The sequence below is a fragment of the Lemur catta genome, chromosome 9, assembly GCF_020740605.2.
Source record: "Lemur catta isolate mLemCat1 chromosome 9, mLemCat1.pri, whole genome shotgun sequence".
Classification (NCBI taxonomy): Eukaryota; Metazoa; Chordata; class Mammalia; order Primates; family Lemuridae; genus Lemur; species Lemur catta.
Genome location: NC_059136.1, coordinates 22,071,776 through 22,092,234, shown reverse-complemented (window position 1 = coordinate 22,092,234; position 20,459 = coordinate 22,071,776). Strand labels below are relative to the sequence as shown.

The 20,459-nt window shown below is 41.5% G+C and overlaps 1 protein-coding gene across 1 annotated transcript in view; it reads left to right on the top strand.

Annotated features, from left to right (window-relative positions):
* The window catches only part of HERC2 (HECT and RLD domain containing E3 ubiquitin protein ligase 2), a 171,139-nt gene that overhangs the window by 134,050 nt on the left and 16,630 nt on the right, over positions 1-20,459 (top strand). Inside the window, exons 73-84 of the mRNA XM_045561084.1 lie at positions 270-428; positions 515-633; positions 1,222-1,347; positions 1,834-1,989; positions 2,393-2,508; positions 2,609-2,807; positions 8,199-8,413; positions 12,814-12,991; positions 13,591-13,752; positions 15,549-15,640; positions 15,824-15,963; positions 20,065-20,252. Coding sequence (XP_045417040.1) covers positions 270-428; positions 515-633; positions 1,222-1,347; positions 1,834-1,989; positions 2,393-2,508; positions 2,609-2,807; positions 8,199-8,413; positions 12,814-12,991; positions 13,591-13,752; positions 15,549-15,640; positions 15,824-15,963; positions 20,065-20,252 — 1,850 coding nt within the window. The remainder of the gene's footprint in view (positions 1-269; positions 429-514; positions 634-1,221; positions 1,348-1,833; positions 1,990-2,392; positions 2,509-2,608; positions 2,808-8,198; positions 8,414-12,813; positions 12,992-13,590; positions 13,753-15,548; positions 15,641-15,823; positions 15,964-20,064; positions 20,253-20,459) is intronic.

Here is a 20,459-nt window from a genome sequence, read left to right as displayed (position 1 = left end):
ACATCATGCTTTTCATTTAGAAACTTGACAGTCTGTCTTCTCCTGCTGTGTTGCACTCTGTCCTCATGGTTGCAGTTCTTAAGCCTTTTGATTTACAGTTGAAATGTCAATGTAAAGAGCATGGCTTATGTGACTCAGTGCCACCTTCACACCTTTAACTGCTGCGTTCCCAGTGGGCAGGGCTGACCCTTGTTGGATTTGTATGTGTCTCCTTATGGAGTAGTTTCCACCTTGTCAAACACAGGGATGTTCACAGTGCTCATTCACAGGTCCTAAAGACCTCCTTTCTGATCGCTGCGTCCTCTCCTGTCCATCCATGGACTTGGTGACATGTCTGTTAGACTTCCGACTTAATCTCGCCTCCAACAGAAGCATCGTCCCTCGCCTGGCGGCCTCGCTGGCAGCGTGTGCACAGTTGAGTGCATTAGGTAAATGGCGCCTTTACAGTCGTGTCTATGTAACCAGTTGGAAGAAATGGTCAGGCTTCTGATAATTTTCTCTGTGCTCATTTCAGCTGCCAGTCACAGAATGTGGGCCCTTCAAAGACTGAGGAAGCTGCTTACAACTGAATTTGGGCAATCAATTAACATAAACAGGTTGCTTGGAGAAAATGATGGGGAAACAAGAGCTTTGGTATGGAGCATTATAGTACAATTTCTAGACATGTGACCCTTTGGGAATGATATGTAGCTTTAGTAACTTAAACCTCTAAATCATCAAGAATAGTTGGGGAATTTCAAATAAATAGGGAGGGCTTTGTCATAGGCAGACTTTTCCTTATATTGCTATGTATACAGGGTTCAAGCTAGACTTTGGTTTTTAAAAAAATGTATAGGTCACTAGCTGTGGACATGGGATGGTGTGTATTGACCTTCACAGTGAGTCCAACTGACCATTTTTATCTTGTGGGGTAAGATAGTCCCTTTCACTCCTGACCATATGAGGAGACGGGCAGGAGTTGTAGAACGAGAGGGACTGTTTCCCTGGATGTGGCTATACTGAAATCGAGACCAAAGATTCTGAGATGAATCTTCAAACTCCTCTTTTTATTTTGGTTTTCATGTTCTTTTACCTTTTTTCCTACTTAGAATTTCAGTAAACGTTTTTTAAGAGGGAATAGTACCAACATAATAAAACATTTGACTCAGAAACAAAACAAACTGTCAACCTCCCCTGTATTTTGGATTCCTGCAATAGATTATTATTTTGTTGTTTTCATAGAGTTTTACAGGCAGTGCTCTTGCTGCTTTGGTGAAAGGCCTTCCAGAAGCTTTGCAAAGGCAGTTTGAGTATGAAGATCCTATTGTGAGAGGTGGCAAACAGCTGCTCCACAGCCCATTCTTTAAGGTAATATTTGACTTATTTGTTAAAATGATGGCAGAGCCATTTGGCTGAGAAAGCCACTGAAAGCTATTATGTGCAGTGTGCCATGTTTTAGGCCCCTTTGAGGGCAGCCATAGGTATTGCTGAAGTTGAGTATGAAAAGTCTCAAGTAATGATTATGTGATGTAAGCACTTATACCTTAAGCCTTTACCTAAGTAGTAACACATTTTAAGATGCAGGGGTTGTCTCTGCAGTCGATGCAGGCAACAAGTGCTGTGGCACTTGTCTGATCTGAGGTCTGGAGTATTGGGTGCATCGCTAGGAACTGTTAGGGATCCCTGTTTCACGGGTGTTGTTGAAATACTTGCTGGGCCATGGCAGGCAGCCTGGAATAAGGAGTGGGACGGTGGCTAGTGGCAGTTGGCTCATCTTTAGCACTCGTGTTGGCAAAGTGCAATGTTCACTGCACTTCTAAGCATCCCTGTGTTTTTAATTTTTGGTGGCTTCAGGTGCTAGTAGCTCTTGCTTGTGACCTGGAACTAGACACTCTCCCTTGCTGTGCGGAGACGCACAAGTGGGCTTGGTTCCGGAGATACTGCATGGCCTCCCGAGTCGCTGTGGCCCTGGACAAAAGAACACCATTGCCCCGTCTGTTTCTTGATGAGGTATTGCGCGTTATTTTGGAATCACTTTTGGAATGCAGAGACATTTTCTTTATTTAACTATAGTGTAAAAAGATACCAATTTTATGAGACAGAAAAATGTCTCTTGGCAAGGAATACCATAAAGAAAATAGCACATAGGTGAAAATAAACTGATGCCATGAATTTCAGTTGAGGTTCATTTTTAATAAAGTAAAGTAAAGATAGAATGATACTGTCTAGACACTGTTAATATCATAGACTTGATGTAATCATTGGTATTGCTTATTTACCTTAAAATTGCAATGTTGATATTTCCTCATATTCCCAGGCAGGGATTTCTCCTATTTTCTTACCTTAATATTTATTTGTTTTATTCTTGAGATGAGTATGTGACTTATAATCTCATAATAATAATGTTGTCTAGGTGGCTAAGAAAATTCGTGAATTAATGGCAGACAGCGAAAACATGGATGTTCTCCATGAGAGCCATGACATTTTTAAAAGAGAACAAGATGAACAACTCGTGCAGTGGATGAACAGGTTATTATATCAGAAACAAGAAATAATGTGATATGTGAGAGAAGGAGGTTACATGTGCTATTCTTTCCCATGTCAAATGATCCCTTAATGTTTGTTGCAGGCGACCAGATGACTGGACTCTTTCTGCTGGTGGCAGTGGAACGATTTATGGATGGGGACATAATCATCGGGGGCAGCTTGGGGGCATCGAAGGTGCAAAAGTCAAAGTTCCCACTCCATGTGAAGCCCTTGCAACACTTAGACCAGTGCAGTTAATTGGAGGAGAACAGACTCTCTTTGCTGTGACGGCTGATGGGAAGGTAAGGGTGCATATTGGTGTCACACTGTCTTTAAGACTGAGGCAGCTGTGGCTAGATGTCTTTTGTGGTTCTTGGCACCTGTGAGGATGGATCTGTACTGAAATCTTGTCTCAAGATTAGTAGTATTTATGGTATGCTGGAACCAGTTAGAGTTATAAGATATTTTTGTATGATCTTCAGGTATGTTCTATAACTTTAAATTTTTTTTATTTTGAAATGCATCATATATATAAAATTATTAAAATTTTTGTTTGCATATCATTTGTTAGATGTATTCCTTTCTTATTTCATTTTTGTAAATGCTGTCTTTAAAAAAATTAATTTTTGCTGATATATAGAAATATTTGATGTTTCTATGTTGACTTTATATCTGGTGACTCTACTCTTTTCTTTCTAACGTATCTGAAGATTTTTGGTATCTTTATAGAGAGCTGTAATGTGCAAGTGAATTTTGTTCTTTCTTTTCCAGTTTACCTCTTTTATTTTCTTCCTTCTGTGTGGGAGAACAGGAGCAAATCATGCTGCGTGGGTGTTGCAGTGTCAGAGTGTTTAGGAGTGGGGATAGTGGGCGTGCGCCTGTCTGGATCCAGACTGGGGCAAGCACTCATGGAACGTTTCACATACCACTGGGGGTTTGGTAGAAGCCCTTTATCAGATTAAGGGCATTTCCTTCTGTTTCTATCCATGAATGGATGTTGATTTTTGTTAAATACTGTATTTTTTGAAATGTTCTTTTATAGATGTTTTCTTCTTTAGTGGATTAATATAGTGAATTGGATTAGTTGGTTTTCCCACATTAAATAAGCTTGCATTCTTTGGAAAAACCCAATGTGGTCAGGGTATGTTTTATATATTTTTGGTTTATGTTTGCAATTATTTTGTTTAGATTTTGGGAGATACAAGTTCATGAAGGAGACACCATCGTGTAATGTTTCTGTCTTACACACTCTTTGTCTCATTTTGGTACTGAATTAGCTATCTGTTTATCTGAAGACAATACACACTTGTCATCTCTCAATTTCTCTGGGTCAGGACCTCTGGAGGTGGCTGTAGCTCAGTCCTCCAGCTCAGAATCTCTCACTGGGCTACAGTTGTGAGGGTGTACGAGGAAGGATTCAGTTCCTTATGGACTGTTGGGCTGAGGCCTCAGGCCTTCATGAACCGTTGCAGAGGCTGCCCTTGCTCAGTTCTTTGCCGTGTGTCCACAGGGCATCTCACAGTGTGGCAGCTGGCAGCATCAGTGAGATAAGGGAGGGGCAGGAGGGAGCAAGAGAGAGAGAGATGGGGTAGCGGGACAGAAGTTGTGGTCCTGTGTAACTGAAGTGATGTTTCATCACTGTTGTCCAGCCCACATTCAAGGAAAGGGGATTAGAGGCTACCTTAGGGTTTGATTCCAGAACACTGAAATAAAGTGAATACCACAATAAAGCATGTCACATGAATCTTTTGGTTTTTCAATACATATAAAAGTTATGTTTATACCATGCTATAATCAATATTATATTAAGTGTGCAATAGCATTACATCTAAGAAAACAATGTACATACCTTAATTAAAAATTACTTTATTGCTAAAAAATGCTAATGGTCATCTGAACCTTCAGAGAGTCATAATCTTTTTGCTGGTGGAGGGTCTTGCCTCAACGTTGATGGCTCCTGAGTGATCCAGGGTGGTGGTTGCTGAAGCCTGGGGTGGCTGTGACAATTTCTTAAAATAAGACAACAGTGAAGTTTGCCACATAGATTTGACTCTTCTTTTCATAAAAGTTTCTCTGTAGCATGCGATCCTGCTTGATAGCATTTTACCCATAACAGAACTTCTTTCAAAATTGGGGTCAATCCTCAAACCTTGCTGCTGCTTGCTCAACTAAGTTTATAGAATATTCTAAATCCTTTGTTGTCATTTCAACAGTGTCCTCAGTAACACTGGGAAGGAGTAGATTCCATCTTAAGAAACCACTTTCTTTGCTCATCCATGAGAAACAATTCCTCATTTGTTCATCGTGAGATTGCAACAATTCAGGCACACCTTTGGGTTCCCCATCTAAGTCTATTAATAGTTTTCTTGCTCTTTTTTACCACATCTGCAGTAACTTCCTCCACTGAAGTCTTTTGAACCTCTCAAAATCGTCCATGAGGGTGGAATCAACTTCTTCCGAACTCTTATTAATGGGGATATTTTGACTTTCTCCTGTGAATCATCTTTGCTCACCATTATTTCTTATATCTCAGACCTGTATCTGCAATCATTTTCCTTCTACTTTGAGCATATCTCTTTCAATTTCCTTTTGTGAGGTTCTTTTGTTGGTTAATTCTCCAATTATTTTTGTTGGTTTCTTTAAATATATCTTTATTTTGCCCTTTTTCTAGGGTAGGGGCTGGCAAACATTTTCTATAAAGGGTGCAGTAGTATTTTTGGCTTTATGGGCCATTTTGTTTCTTTTGCAACTACAAAGCAGCCATGGGCATAATGTAAATGAGTGCGTGTGCTGTGTTCCAATAAAACTTTATTTTAAAAAACAGGTGACGGGCCCAGTTTGGCCTGTGGGTTGTAATTTACCAACTCCTGTTCAGAATTATTTTCAGTCACTCTATTAAATGTTTTATTCTTCTGGTTTTTGGCTTTCATTATCTAATTGGGATACTAATGGGATGTTAGCAGTCAGACTAACTTCTACCCAAAAAAAGATGATAAATCTTTTCTCTGTAGCTGCTTTTAAGATCTTTTTTTGGTGACAATTTCACTATGGTACATTTAGATGTCAATTTCTCTTAACTTTTCTTGCCTTTTTTGTTTATTTTTTTGTTTTGTTTTGTTTTGTTTGCCAGCAGGTGAGGGATTGAAGAGTGGGATGGGGTCCTGGCTTTGAGAATTGGTCTTTCGATGATTGTGGTAAATTCCTAGACATTTTTTATCTATTATTTCTTCTTCCATATTCTCTGTATGATCTCTAGTTAAAACTCTGATGCTGGAGTGAGAAGCTCTTTCCTTTGTATCTGTTAATCCTTCTGTCATATTTCCTTTTCTCTTTTTCTGTGCCATACACTAGATAATTTCTTCAGAGCAACCTTCTGGTTCTCTAATTTTTGTTCACTTGTGTATAATCTGCTGTGTTTTAATACATCTGAATTTTGAATTTCAATTTTTTTTTTGTAATTTCTAGAAATTCTGCTTTTGGTTATTTTATAATCTTCTTATTCCTTGGGCATACTTTCAAGCTTGGATTTCTTTAAACATAATAGCAGACTATTAGTCTGTTTGCTGTCACTCATGGTGCCTTCTTTACTTTTCTATGATGTGAATTTTTAAAACTATGAGCTGACTATTTGCCTTAGAAAATTTTATATAGAAATTCTTTGAAGCCTAGTTTTTTTGTGGGTTTTTTGTTTGTTTATTTGTTTGTTTTTTTTTTTTTGAGACAGAGTCTTGCTCTGTTTCACCAGCTAGAGTGCAGTGGTGTCATTGTAACTCACTGTAACCTCAAACTCCTGGACTCAAGTGATCCTCCTGCCTCAGCCTCGCAAGAAGCTGGCAGTACAGGCACGTGCCACTACACCCAGCTAATTTTTCTGTTTTTAGTAGAGACGAGGTCTCGCTCTTGTTCAGGCTGGTCTTGAACTCCTGAGCTCAAGTGATCTTCCTCCCTCTGCCTCCCAAAGTGTTAGGATTACAGGCATGAGCCACCACGCCTGACCCGAGACCTGGTTTGAAATCACTTATCTAAAGAGAATTTATAAACTTGGGACATTACCAGCCTAAGGATTTTAGTCCATAGGTAGCATAAATTCAGAGTGAAAACCAACTTGAAGAGCAGCTTTTGTAGTTACAGATTCTCAGAGGAGAGTCTTCCCCTCAGTGCTAAGATTGAGAAAGGCATCTTTGTTATTCTCACTTCTCATTTACAGTCACACAGAGAGGGCTGTCCTTTGGAGCCTTACCTTTCTACAGAGAGTCTCCTTTGAGGCTTGGTGCCTTAACCTCACACTGTGTGCTGGAGATCTTCAACACCCTCCCAGGAAAAGCTGGCTTGGGGGCCTGTTTATCCACCTGAGTTTTGGTTTCACTTCCTGTTTTAGCCCTTATGGTTTCCTTACTATTGTGTCAGCACAGCAGCAAGTTTGTAAATGTTTAAAACAATATGAAACACCGTGATAAGTTTTTATCAGGAGAGATATTTGCCGTGTATTTAGAAATGGCGGCCTGAACTTTTTTCTTTTTTTTTTTTGAGACAGAGTCTCATTGCCCGGGCTAGAGTGAGTGCCTTGGCGTCAGCCCAGCTCACAGCAACCTCAAACTCCTGGGCTTAAGCCATCCTACTGCCTCAGCCTCCCGAGTAGCTGGGACTACAGGCATGCGCCACCATGCCCGGCTGATTTTTTCTATATATATTTTTAGTTGTCCAGATAATTTTTTTTTTAATTTCTATTTTTAGTAGAGACGAGGTCTCGCTCAGGCTGGTCTCGAACTCCTGACCTCGAGCGATCCACCCGTCTCGGCCTCCCAAAGGGCTAGGATTACAAGCGTGAGCCACCGCGCCCGGCCTGACCTTTTTTCTTTTTAAATGAATAGGATATTTTTGTATCCCCAAACAATTACCTACTTAAAGTGAAAAAAAAATGTTTTCGACTGTGTGATTTATATGCTGCCTTGCTGAAACATGAAAATATATTTATAATTTTTCTACGGGTATGTTTTTGTGGGTATTGTCAGGGATTTACATATAGTAGATAATTAATTTGTTTTGTTTTTCTTGATATTAATTGTAGTTGGTATTCTAGACAAAAATGGAGATGCTTTCAGAGAGAAGACCTTATTTTGAAGATACATTTTGTGAATTTTGGATTTCTAGTAATAAGTTTTTCTTTCATTTTCAGAGCTTTGACATAGCATGTATAAAGTCTTAAGTATTCTTTTTTTTTTTTTTTTTTTTTTGAGACAGAGTCTCGCTCTGTTGCCCGGGCTAGAGTGAGTGCCGTGGCATCAGCCTAGCTCACAGCAACCTCAAACTCCTGGGCTTGAGCGATCCTACTGCCTCAGCCTCCTGAGTAGCTGGAACTACAGGCATGCGCCACCATGCCCAGCTAATTTTTTCTATATATATTTTTAGTTGGCCAGATAATTTCTTTCTATTTTTAGTAGAGACGGGGTCTTGCTCTTGCTCAGGCTGGTCTCGAACTCCTGAGCTCCAGCGAGCCGCCCGCCTCGGCCTCCCAGAGTGCTAGGATTACAGGCGTGAGCCACCGCACCCGGCCTCAAGTATTCTTATGATTAGTTTTAAATTTCATTTCTCTGTTGTAAAATGTCTAGAGCACTGATTTGGTTTATTTATTACTAAATACAGGGGATATTTAAACACAAACCTGATGTTGCTATTGCTTTTTCTTGTCTTAGCTGTATGCCACTGGGTATGGTGCAGGTGGCAGACTAGGAATTGGAGGGACAGAGTCGGTATCTACCCCAACATTGCTTGAATCCATTCAGCATGTGTTTATTAAGAAAGTAGCTGTGAACTCAGGAGGAAAACACTGCCTTGCCCTCTCTTCAGAAGGAGAAGTTTACTCTTGGGGTGAGGCAGAAGATGGGAAGTTGGGGCATGGCAACAGAAGGTATTACATGAAAACATCATTTTCAATGTTATGTTTTCCTTTGCTTTTGTTTGTTTGTTTTAATGCTGGTACAGTGTATTGGCACTTTGTTTGTCAGAACAATATTTACAATAATCTGCTCAAATTAAATAATGTTAATGACTCATTTGGCAGAAATAGTTTCATGTGCCAATATGTGGGCTTATACCTATATGACTCTTCTATTGGGAGGAAAAAAATCAGTTTTGAGTTTTGATTTACAAGTATGAAGCTTCTTTTTGTCTTTCTCCCCCACATCAGCACTGAATCACATTTGGTATTTTATGTAACATGCATGATACTAAAACTGTAAATACAGAGGAAATGGCAGGAGTGAGGAGAAAAGGGCACACCAGTGACAGTATTCTTTAAAGAAAGGAACGAAACCTACAAGTTTTTAAAAATTAATAGGAATTACCAGCCAAATTTTAGTAACTGGGACCTTCCTTATCCTAGAAATAACTAAAACACCAGACAAAATGTATGAAATAAGAGCCCTAAAGACATTGGATATCAGGCAACAAAGTACAGTGTTCCCTGAGAAATGGGAAACAAACAAGACGAGTATGCTGCCTGCAGGGATCCCACTTTAAATACAGACACAAGAATGGGCTAAAAGCAAAAGGATGGGGAAATATATACCATGCCAATACTAACCAAAAAAGAGTTAGAATGCCTGTATTAATGTCATTCAAGTAGATTTCACAGCAAAGAATATTGACAGGGATAAAAAGGGTAGTTTCATAATGATGAAGCAGTCAGTTAATAACCCTAAACATTTACATACCTAATCATAGGTCTTCCAGATACATGACATTAAAAAGTGATAGAAATGCAAGGAGAGATAGACAAATCCACAGTTATAGTCGGAGATTTTAATGGCCCTCCCTCAATAATTGATAGAACAAGTAGGTAAAAAATCTATAAGGGATAGAAGATTTGAACAACTGTATCAACTAACTTGACCTAATTGACATTTTTAGAACACTTTACTCGACAAATAGATACATTCTTTTCAAGTACACCTGGAACATCTACCAATATAGACCATGAATTGGACCATGAAACAAATCTTATACACCAAAGTGATTCAAGTTATACAAAATATGTTCTCTGTCCACAATGGAATTAAGTTAGAGATCAATAACAAACAGATCTCTGGAAAATCTCCCCAATATTTGTAAAGTAAAACATTTCTAAATAACTGATAGGTCAAAGAATGAATCAGAAGGTAAATTAGAAATAATTTTGAACAGAGTGAAAATGCAAACAACCTATCAATATCAAAATGTGGGATACAAAAAAAGCAGTACTTAGAAAGAAATTTATAGCATGAAATGTTTTTGATTTTTTTTTTTTTTTTTTTTTTTGAGACAGAGTCTTGCTTAACTGTTACCTGGGCATGAAGGCAGTTGCATGATCATAGCTCACTGCAGCCTCAAACTCGGGGGCTCAAGTGATCCTCCTGCCCCAGCCTCCGAAGTAGCTGGGACTACAGGTGCATACCACCACGCCCAGCTAAGTTTTCTATTGTTTTGTAGAGATGGGGTCTCACTATGTTGCTCAGGCTGGTCTCAAACTCCTGGCCTCAAGCAATCCTCCTGCCTGGGTCTCCCAAAGTGCTAGGATTACAGGCATGAGCCACCACACCCAACTGAAATGTATCTTTTAAAAAAGAAAATTGGTCTCAAAACCATAACCTGAGCATCTATCTTAAGAAACTTCTCTAGAAAGGATAAATATACAACCCAAAGTAAGCTGAAGAAAGAGAATAGGAAAGATCAGAACAGGAATCCATAACATAGAAAAGAGAACAACAATAGAGAAAATCAAAGGAAACAAAAATTGGTTCTTTGAGAAGGTCAGTATAGTCAATCAAACTGCTATGTAGACTGATCGAGAAAAAAGAAGATTACAAATTATAGGAATATTAGGAATGGGGGATTTTTCATCACCGCAGAGTATACAGATATCAAAAGATAATGAAATATAATGAGCAACTTTATGCCAACAAATTTGAGTTTTTAGATGAAGTAGACAAATTCTTCAAAAGTCATATACTCTTTTCAAAGTCCACTCAAGAAGATATAGATGACCTAGGTGAATCGCCATGTATCTAAGAAATTAAATTTTCTACAAGCAAACCTCTAGGACCAGATGACTGATTTCTAACAGACATGTAACTAATAGATGATACCAATCCTTCACAACTTTTTCAGAAAACAGAAGAGGAGGGAATTCACACCAACTCATTTTTTGATGATAGCTTTACTGTTATATCAAAACCAGACTCAGATATTATTACAAAAATGCAAGCCAATATTCTTCATGAACACAGATGTAAAAATTCTTAATGTTTTAGTAAATTGAATTCAGCAATATGTAAAAGGATAATACAGTGTCGCCAAGTGGGATATTTATGCCAGAAATTGCAAGTTTGGTCTAACATTAGAAAGTGAATCGATATAAAAAAGAAAACCATATGATCATCTTAGTAGATGAAGGAGGAGAAAAGCATTTGGCAAACTCCAATATCCATTTCTGATAAAAACTTTTAGCAGTCTAGGAATAAATGATCACTTCTTTAACCTGGTAAAGGGCGTCTCTGTTAAACCTAGAGTTTACATTGTACTTAATTGTGACAGACTGAAAGCTTTCCCTCTAAGTTCAGGATCAAGATAAGGATGTCTGCTAGCAACACTTCTATTCAATATTGGGCTGCAGGTTTAGCGAGTGCAATACAGCCATACAAAGAAATAAAAGGCGTCCAAATTAGAAAGAAAATTAAAGCCATCTTTACTTGCAGATAACATTATTTATGCAGAGAATCTGCTGGTATCTACAAAAAAGCTACTAGAACTAGTAAGTGAGGTTAGCAGTGTTTCAGGATAGATGATCAATAAATAAGTCATCTGTCTGTATACATATACATATATGTAATCAGAAAGTGAAATTTTAAAATACTATTTACAATACCCTCTTCCTAAAATTGAAATACCAAGGGATAAATCTGACCAAAAAATGTGGATGACCTGTAGACAAAAAACAGAGAATTTTTAAAAGACCTAAAATCATGGAGGGCATACTGTGTTCATGGATTGGAAGACTTACTAATTTGTCAGTTATCCCCAAATTAATCTAGATTCAAAACTTTCCCAATCAAGATTTTTATAGAAATTGACAAGCTTATTATAAAATTCATATGGAAAAGCAAACTTTGAAAGTAAAGAACAAAGTTGGAAAATGTGTTACTACCTGACTTCCAGCCTCATTTCGGAACTGCATAATCAAGATAGTGTAGTGTTGGCATCAAGAGAGAGATACATCAATGGAGCAGAATAGGGAGTCCAGGAATAGACCCACAGATAGTGACAAGTGTGGAAAAAGGGAAACTGTTCACAAATTTCAATGCATAATTTATAAAAATGCAAGAGAATTCATTGGAGAAAAATCTTTTCAACAAATGGTTTTGAATAATTGGATAACCATATGGTAAGAAATGAACTTAAATTCATACCTTGAACCATATCCAAACATTAATTCAAAATGAATTATAGCCATAAATATAAAACCTAAAACTAAAAACTTCTGGAACAAAACATGAGAAAACTTTTGTCACCTTAGGTCAGACAGATTTCTAGATAGAACTCCGAAAGCATGAACCATTAAAGCAAAATATGATAAATTGGACTTCCTAAAAAGTATGAATGTTCTTTGACAGACACTAAGAAGAGATTGAGAAGACATACCACAGACTGGGGAAGGATATTCACAATCATATGATCTGACTAAAGTCTGATATCCAAAATATATAAAGAGCTTTCAAAACTCAATAATAAGAAAACAAACAAGTTTGTCATCAGTGCTTGCCACATTGTAGGCTAGTGACATTCATATGTTAAAACTTCTTAAGTGAATTGTTGATTTATGGGGGAGCAGGCAGACCATTTCTGTAAAGGGCCATATAGTAAATATTTTAGGAATTACATATGATTTGATGCTTTGAACTTTTTTCTTTTAACAACCCTTTAAAAATGTTAAACCCATTCTCAGGCTCATAGGCCTTTGAAAAACAGGCCATGGGTTGGACTTGGCCCAATGTAGGTGGTCTTTTTCTAGCCCCTGATTTAGAGTTATGAAAGCCTTACCCTCTGGCATCTGGGTACCTGGTGTAAAGGGAGATAGGTAGAAAATGGTGGAATTTTTAGTTCAAGTCTGAATGAGTCTCCTTGATTGATTTAACAATTAATTAATTGGGAGGATGTAGATTGAGAGGTGTATGTTGAATAAATGAGCAGCAAAAACCTAGTATTTATTTAATAAGCTTAAGAATATTTAAGAATAAAAATGTATTTTAGTTATATTTGGTGACTTTTTTGCAGTCCATGTGACCGCCCTCGTGTCATCGAGTCCCTGAGAGGAATTGAAGTGGTGGACGTTGCTGCCGGCGGAGCCCACAGCGCTTGCGTTACAGCAGCTGGGGACCTGTACACGTGGGGCAAGGGCCGGTATGGCCGCCTGGGGCACAGTGACAGTGAGGACCAGTTAAAGCCAAAGCTGGTGAGAAGGCGCCGTGTTTAGGGGCCCCAGAGGCTGCTCACTCCTTACTGTTGAAATGGGATGTGGCAGTTTGCCATTGTGATTACGATTTTAATAAGTCAAAGTATTTCCTGTTCCAGATTCTTTTTAGTTTTAGAGTTGATGGTCATAAGCTCATTAGTTACAATCAGGTTTTCTTTTTGGTGGAAATAAAAACCATCTTTGTACATACACCTTCCATGGGTCTTTTAAACAGGATAGTACTTGAAACATCCGTTTTATTTATAATCGTAAATATTGCTTAGCATCTAGCAAAATGCTTTGGCTCCTAGAAGGCCCACCATGTTTTGGATGACACAAAGGAATGAATAAACAGCCTTCATAGTGTCATAGGACTGGCTCTTCAGAGATGCTGATACCTGCCTCCTGCAGTTTAGATGTTTGTAGTTCAAATAGAGGAAGGTGTTTTCTCTTTTGTCTTACAGGATCCTTAAAATTAGTTCTTCTTTATAAAGGCTTGAAACAGGCACCCCCATAAAAGAAAAATGAATTGTAAAGCTGCTTGTTGGGTAAGCCTCCTTTGTGTTGCACTCAGCTGACCCATGTCCCTTTCTCTGAAGGTGGAGGCACTGCAGGGCCACCGTGTGGTTGACATTGCCTGTGGCAGTGGTGACGCCCAGACCCTCTGCCTCACGGATGACGACACTGTCTGGTCCTGGGGGGACGGGGACTATGGCAAGCTCGGCAGAGGAGGCAGTGATGGCTGCAAAGTGCCGATGAAGGTATTTCCTATTTGCACCTTGCCTACCGCTCTCCCGGATTGGTTGTCAGGTTGCTCCAGGTGCTGGTCCCTGAGGGCCCCTAAGGGCTCTCAGAGCCACTGTTACTGTCCCTCTCTGTGCGCTTCTCAGAAGCATTTTAACCTCATCTTTACCTTCTTTCCAGAAAATATAATGGGTAATTGAGTAAAAAGTAAGTGAAGGACCCAAAGACATTAAGGTATTTGAAGTGCTGTTATGCTCTCCTGGGAGATGCATGTGGCGCAGCAGGGCGCTGTAGAGCCTGCAGCTTTATTTAGTATGTAGACCTCGGAGGAAGAGGATCACACATTGTTCATGCCTTTTTCAGTATATAGAGGTACACAGATGCCATGTCACAAGCTATGGGACAAGTAGAACTTGCTGAAAGGACTGCATCTGGGTCAGCCTGAGACTGCCTCAGGTGGGCATCCTGAGAGGAGCTGGGAAGAGGCTACGAGGTACCCTGACTCCGGCAGACCTTCAGGGGGGTTGGTTCTTTGCTCCACATGAGTGCAGGGACTCTGGGCAGTTTCTGAACTTTGCCAGACTGTCTTTTGCCCTTGTAAGTGGGTGTTTGGTAGAGGTTAGGTGAATCAGTGTGTTTAGACCTCGTACTTGGAGCTCAGTGTGGACGCTGCAGTGTTGTACAGCTGAGGTAGTCTGCCATGGACTTGGGAGCCGGGGTGCTGTGAAAGGAAACTGGAACCTGTCTCTGCTCAGCATCCTCTCTTGCTGGTCTCTGGGATTGCAGGTGTGGGATAGAGAGCTGAGTGTCATGTAGGTGCCCGTGGGACTGACTCTGACCCCCAGAAGCTCCTCAGATGGGGAAAGAGCCTGGGCCCAACCATGCATCTTTTCTTCCTGGAGCTGTGTTGCCCATTATAGCAGCTGTTGGCCACATACGGGCTGGGGGGGAAGACGTCACTTGGAGGGCTCACTGCATCTCCCTGTGCCCACAGCTATGGCTGTGGCCTCCTCCTTGTATTTTAAACATGTTATAGGTTACAAAGGGTTCCTTCTCATGTTTATGAAAAATGATCTGCTGCAGATTTTCTTAAGCTAAGGAAGGCTTTATACTAAGGGTTTGCACCTTCGAGGAGCAGAATGCTGGGTGTTGGAAGGGGCTGTAGGAACACATTACCAATGCCATTGTGGTAGGGCCGGAGGCCAGGTGACAACTCATGAAGAGAATGAATTATTAGTTAATTGAAGTTTCAAATTGAACATGAGAACTTAATCATGAGAACAGTCACAGTGTCTGTAAGGAGCAGGGTTTGTAAGTGAGCCCAGCAGGACCTGGAGGTGGGTTACAGGACTGGCACAATGAGGGCACATGGGATCAGATCATCCAGACAATGGGCAGGCCCAGTGTCCCTGGCTATCCCTCCCCTGCTGCCTGCTGCTCCTTCCCTGTAGGCCTCAGGCCTGAAAGGGGGCTGGGGCAGGGGAGGGGAGGCCCAGGTGTCGCTGGAGAATGGAGCTGCTGTGCAGAGAGATAAAATCGGGAGAGTCCATTCTGAGGAGAAAGGCTTGCAGACCTCACCTGCACAGCACCCGGTTTCCAGTGCCATGTGCTGGGTCCCTCCATGCCATGGCGTGTCAGCAGGTGTGCCCACCGTCATGGTCCTGCTTGCCTCCTGGGAGCACTGAGATTAAGTGGAGTATCATTTTAAGTTGTGTTAACTATTCAACATGGGTATGGGTTTCAGAATTCTTATTAAATCTCGGTCTGCAGTGCCTTGATGGAGTCCATCTAATTGAACCTTTTCCCCTTCTAGATTGATTCTCTTACAGGCCTGGGAGTGGTTAAAGTGGAATGTGGATCCCAGTTTTCAGTGGCTCTTACTAAATCTGGAGCTGTTTATACATGGTATGCAAGATTCTGTTTGTTTAATCCCACCAAAATCAGATTTTTAATTGGAGTTGTGTAACTGCCTTTTCATAGATTGGAACGTAGCTTCCATGGCAGGCTGCGGTTGCATCGTGAAGAGGGTGGGCAGGGTGTTAAATGAGATGACCTTACCTTGAAGCTCTATCTTTCCTTTGTGTGCAGGGGCAAAGGTGATTATCACAGGCTGGGCCATGGATCTGATGACCATGTTCGAAGACCTCGGCAGGTTCAAGGGCTGCAGGGGAAGAAAGTCATCGCCATTGCCACTGGCTCCCTGCACTGCGTGTGCTGCACAGAGGACGGTAGGTGGGCTGGGGGCGGGGCTCGTGCTGTAGGACCAAGGCCTGGGACTCTAAGAGGGCTGCTCTATGATAACATGTGCAGCTGTAAAAAGGGGTCAGGTGCTGGGGCTTAGGCTGTGTCCTCAGAGTGTATCTTCAGTCGGTAGGGTTTTGGTCCTGTCGTCTTCAGCCCCTGCTGTTACTCCTGTGAATATGTTTTGTTATGGAGCTATCTATGTGCAGAACAGAGCTAACAGCCGGCCTGAGCTGTGTCCTCAGACAGGCCAGCTGCAGGGTCGGCTCTTGGTGGATGTTTGGGAACCTGGATTTCAGGAGGGCTCCTTTGTTCCTTAGGTTATAAGTGTGGCCCGCTGTGCCTGATCTGTCTGTACAAGCAGCGTGGTCTGTGTTGAAACCTGCCTCCCTCTGGGGTCTGGAATTTGTTACCTGCCAGGCAGAGGGTGGCTGTGTGATCAGCCTCAGTGAAATCCCTGGGCATTGAGTCTCTAACCAGCTTCCCTGGTGGATAGCACTTCACAGGTGTCACCACAACTCGGTGCTGGGAAATTAAGTGTGTCCTGTGTGACTCCACTGGGAGAACTCTGGAAGCTTGAGCCTGGTTTCCCCCAGACTTCACCCCAGGTTCCCTTTCCCTGTGCTGGTTTTGTTTTGTGTCCTTTTGCTGTAATAAATCGTAGCTGTGAGTGTGACTGTATGCTGAGTCCTCCTTAGTGGATCACAGAGCCTGGGGTGGTCTTGGAGACCCTGACACATGTTACTATTTGATGTAGTTTGAGTCTCGAATGCTTGAGTTACTAATAATGTTTTCATAGATTACCTCTCATTGGTATTTTCTTTTACTTTTTTATTGTGGTAAATATATATTACATAAAATTTATTTTTAAGAGCCTGGGGGTAGTCTTCGGGACCCTGACAGAATGGTGAAAGGGACATTGTGGTGGAATTAAGGTTGCTAGTGAGCTGACTTTACGATGTGGAAATTATTCTGTATTACTGGATGTGCTCAGTGTGTCACAGAGATCCTTCAGTCTCAGAAAACAAGGCAGAAGAGTCAGTCAGAGATGTGACTGAAGAGGCCATGGGAGAGATTTTCAAAGTGTGAGAGACTCTCTGCCCTCTACCACTGGCTTTTGAGATGGCGTGGAGCCAGGGCATGGGGTGGCCTCTGGAACTGGGAATAGCTGACAGCCAGCAAGGAAGCTGGACCTAAGTCCTGCAAAGAAGTGAATCCTGCCAGCGGCCTAATGAGCGAGGAAGTGAGACCCCCCGCAGGAAGCGAGACCCATGTGGGAGTTCTGACCTACAGAACTGAAAGATAATAAATGTATGTGCCATCTTGCATTAAAACATCCATTCCCAAAATTTTGCTCCGTTTTAAAGCCTTTGGAAAATTATATAAACTTGTACCCTTTAATCATTCATTGATGAAAGAGTTTCATGTATGAATAAGGAACTTTTATGGCCTGTGATGGAAACACATTGTAGTTCTTGATCAAGAACTTACAACACACTTTTTATTTGGTTAATATTCTTTTAATTTTTGAAGCAAATCACAATTGGAAGCAAAACAGTTGGAAGTACCTTACAAGACCTTTATCTGATCCATGCGAGTTAGTTGCTGTCCTGATGCCCGTACCCTGAATAGTAGAGTATATTTCTACAAACAGGGGCACTGCTGCAGGGTGACAGCACAGCCATCCAGACAAAAATTCACACTCATCCTTACTCCCATTCACGGTGCACCACACAGGTCACAGCTGTCACCTTCTCATCTCCTCTATCCAGTGACACTTCCTCAGTCTTTCCTGGGTGTCATTGTGTGACACTTCCTCAGTCTTCCCTGGGTGTCATCGTGTGACACTTCCTCATTCTTTCCTGGGTGTCATTGTGTGACACTTTCTCAGTCTTCCCTGGGTGTCATTGTGTGATACTTCCTCAGTCTTCCTTGGGTGACATTGTGTCACACTTCCTCAGACTTCCCTGACATCATCCTGTAACAATTTCTCAGTCTTCCTGGGCTTTTTGGACCTTGATACTTTGAAGGCTGGTTATTTTGTAGCATATTCTTCAATTTAGGATTTTTGATGTTTCCTTAGTAGATTCAGGTTGTGCATCTTTGATCTTCTTAATTCATCCTTGCAGGTGACGTGCAATTTCTCTTTGTTCCGTTGCTGTTAACTTCAATCGTTTGGTTTAGTTGTGCCTGCCAGGCTTTTCCACTGCAAACATTCTTTTTAATTAGTAAGTATTTAGTAGGGAAATCTCAATCTATTTAAATATCTCTCTCTAATCCAACTTTTTATTTATTCATCGATGTGTTTATATATGTGTGGGAATCATGGTTTCCTGCTTTATTCAATGGGTTATGTATAATATGTTACCGTTTATTTTGATGCTGAAATTTTGCCCTTGTGCCTGACTTCATCTCCTTCTAACGTGTCCATGTCATTCTTTGGTACTTCCTTGCTCTGGCACATGAAGATGGTCGAGGCTCATCTTGTCCTCTTTATGCCCCGTGCTTAGAATTGGCCGTTTCCCCGAGGAGCCATGGTGTCTTCAGAGGAAAATGACATTTAGAAGATACGATCTGGGTGATAGTTATGCTCATTGCTATTGGGGTGTCACTGCTCCCCAAGCCTCCTCAGTGGACAGAGCTAGGGAATATGTATGCAAACAATACACAAATTTACATTTTTTGTTTATTTCTGTGTTTAAATGTATATGTTGAAAATTATGAGTTCACACCAGTACCCCTAGTCCACTTGAATACCATAGGGTTCATTTCACACTATAGCTGCTGTCTCTTTTGGTGATAAACCTGGATCCCTTTATCCCTAATGTAGTGATTTGGCCACTCCTCTTGTATGTGCCCAGTGTCCTGTTGCTCCCTTTGCCCTCTCCCCTGCGTGGGTCTGCACCTCACTCAGGGCTGCTCCACTCGTGGACGTGCTGGCTGACTCCCCTGCTGGGCCAGCGTGTGCGGAAGCGTCCTCACCCTCTGACTCTGAGTCACTGCATCCAGCTTTGCCTTGTGGCGATGTCTGCCTCACCTTGCTTGTGCTCTGACACCCACCCCGTGGCTTAGGACTGAATTGTTAAGAGCAGGACAGGGCAGGAGACCATACCCTGCCCTTGCGTATCTAGGCATCTTCTTCCCAGAGTAGTGCCTGCTGGCTGCATGACACCCCAAGGAACCTTCTGGATTTGACAAGGCTAACAATGTCTCCAGTGAACATAAAACTCATTCTCTCTTAGTCACCAGTGACCTAACCCTTAAAATTTTTATGGTCGTATTTCTTTTTTGTTTAGCAACAGAGTCTCACTCTTGTCACCCAGGCTCTGGAGTGCAGTGGTGTGATCACAGCTCACTGTGGCCTCCAACTCCTGGGCTCAAGCCATCCTCTTGCCTCAGCGTCCCGAGTAGCTGGGAATACAGGTGCATGCCACCACACGCAGATAATTTTTTTACTCTGTATAGAGATGGGATCTCACTGTGTTGCCTAGGCTAGTCTCAAACACCTGGTCTCAAGCAGTCCTCCCACCTTGGTCTCCCAAAGTGCTGGAATTGCAGGTATGAGCCACTATACCTGGCCTATGGTGGTATTTCATGGAGGGGGCTCAGCATGGCACACTGGAATGTGTGATGATTCTTGTGAATGGTTAATCTTATGTTTAGGATATGAATAGGAAGAGCTACATGTTCCTTTAAAAACATGAATTTTTGTTTATCTAAAAACCGACTTTTCCTCCTCCCTTTATCATGCAGGAACAATTTGTGTTGTTGGGATATTACCATCTGTTTTAATATTATTTGTTCTGATTGAGAACTGCTGCAGTTATGTGCCTAGTCCTGTGAACTAATACTGTTGGATTTTTGAGACTAGGGGCTGTGGAGAGACTCAGGAAATAAGCTCGCCCCTTTGGATGTGTGATTAGAGTATATTCATATGTTGGTCACAGGTGAAGTTGACCTTCAGAGAGGTGACTGCCAATACCCAAAGGGCAGTGAATATTGATAGTGTTTGTAATGGGAAGACATTGGCATTTATGCATTCCTTGGTCCTGGTATACAAGCTCTTATTCTAAATTTACTTTATTCAGGTGAAGTTTACACGTGGGGTGACAATGATGAGGGACAACTAGGAGATGGAACAACAAATGCTATCCAGAGGCCTCGGTTGGTAGCTGCTCTTCAGGGTAAGAAGGTCAACCGTGTGGCCTGCGGCTCAGCACATACCCTTGCCTGGTCGACCAGCAAGCCCGCCAGTGCTGGCAAGCTTCCCGCACAGGTGAGTGCTAGGTGGGCCAGGTGGGTGAGGAGGTGGGCAAGGTGTGACAGTCACTGCCCATGTGTCGAAGTGGGCATAACCCCCCCCCCCCACATGCTTCATTCTTTCATTGCATATTTACAGAGCTGTCTCAGTGAAAATAATTCCAGTTTATAATGTTATAAAACAGTGCTTTTAAGAATCTTAATATTCATGCCAACCAACATT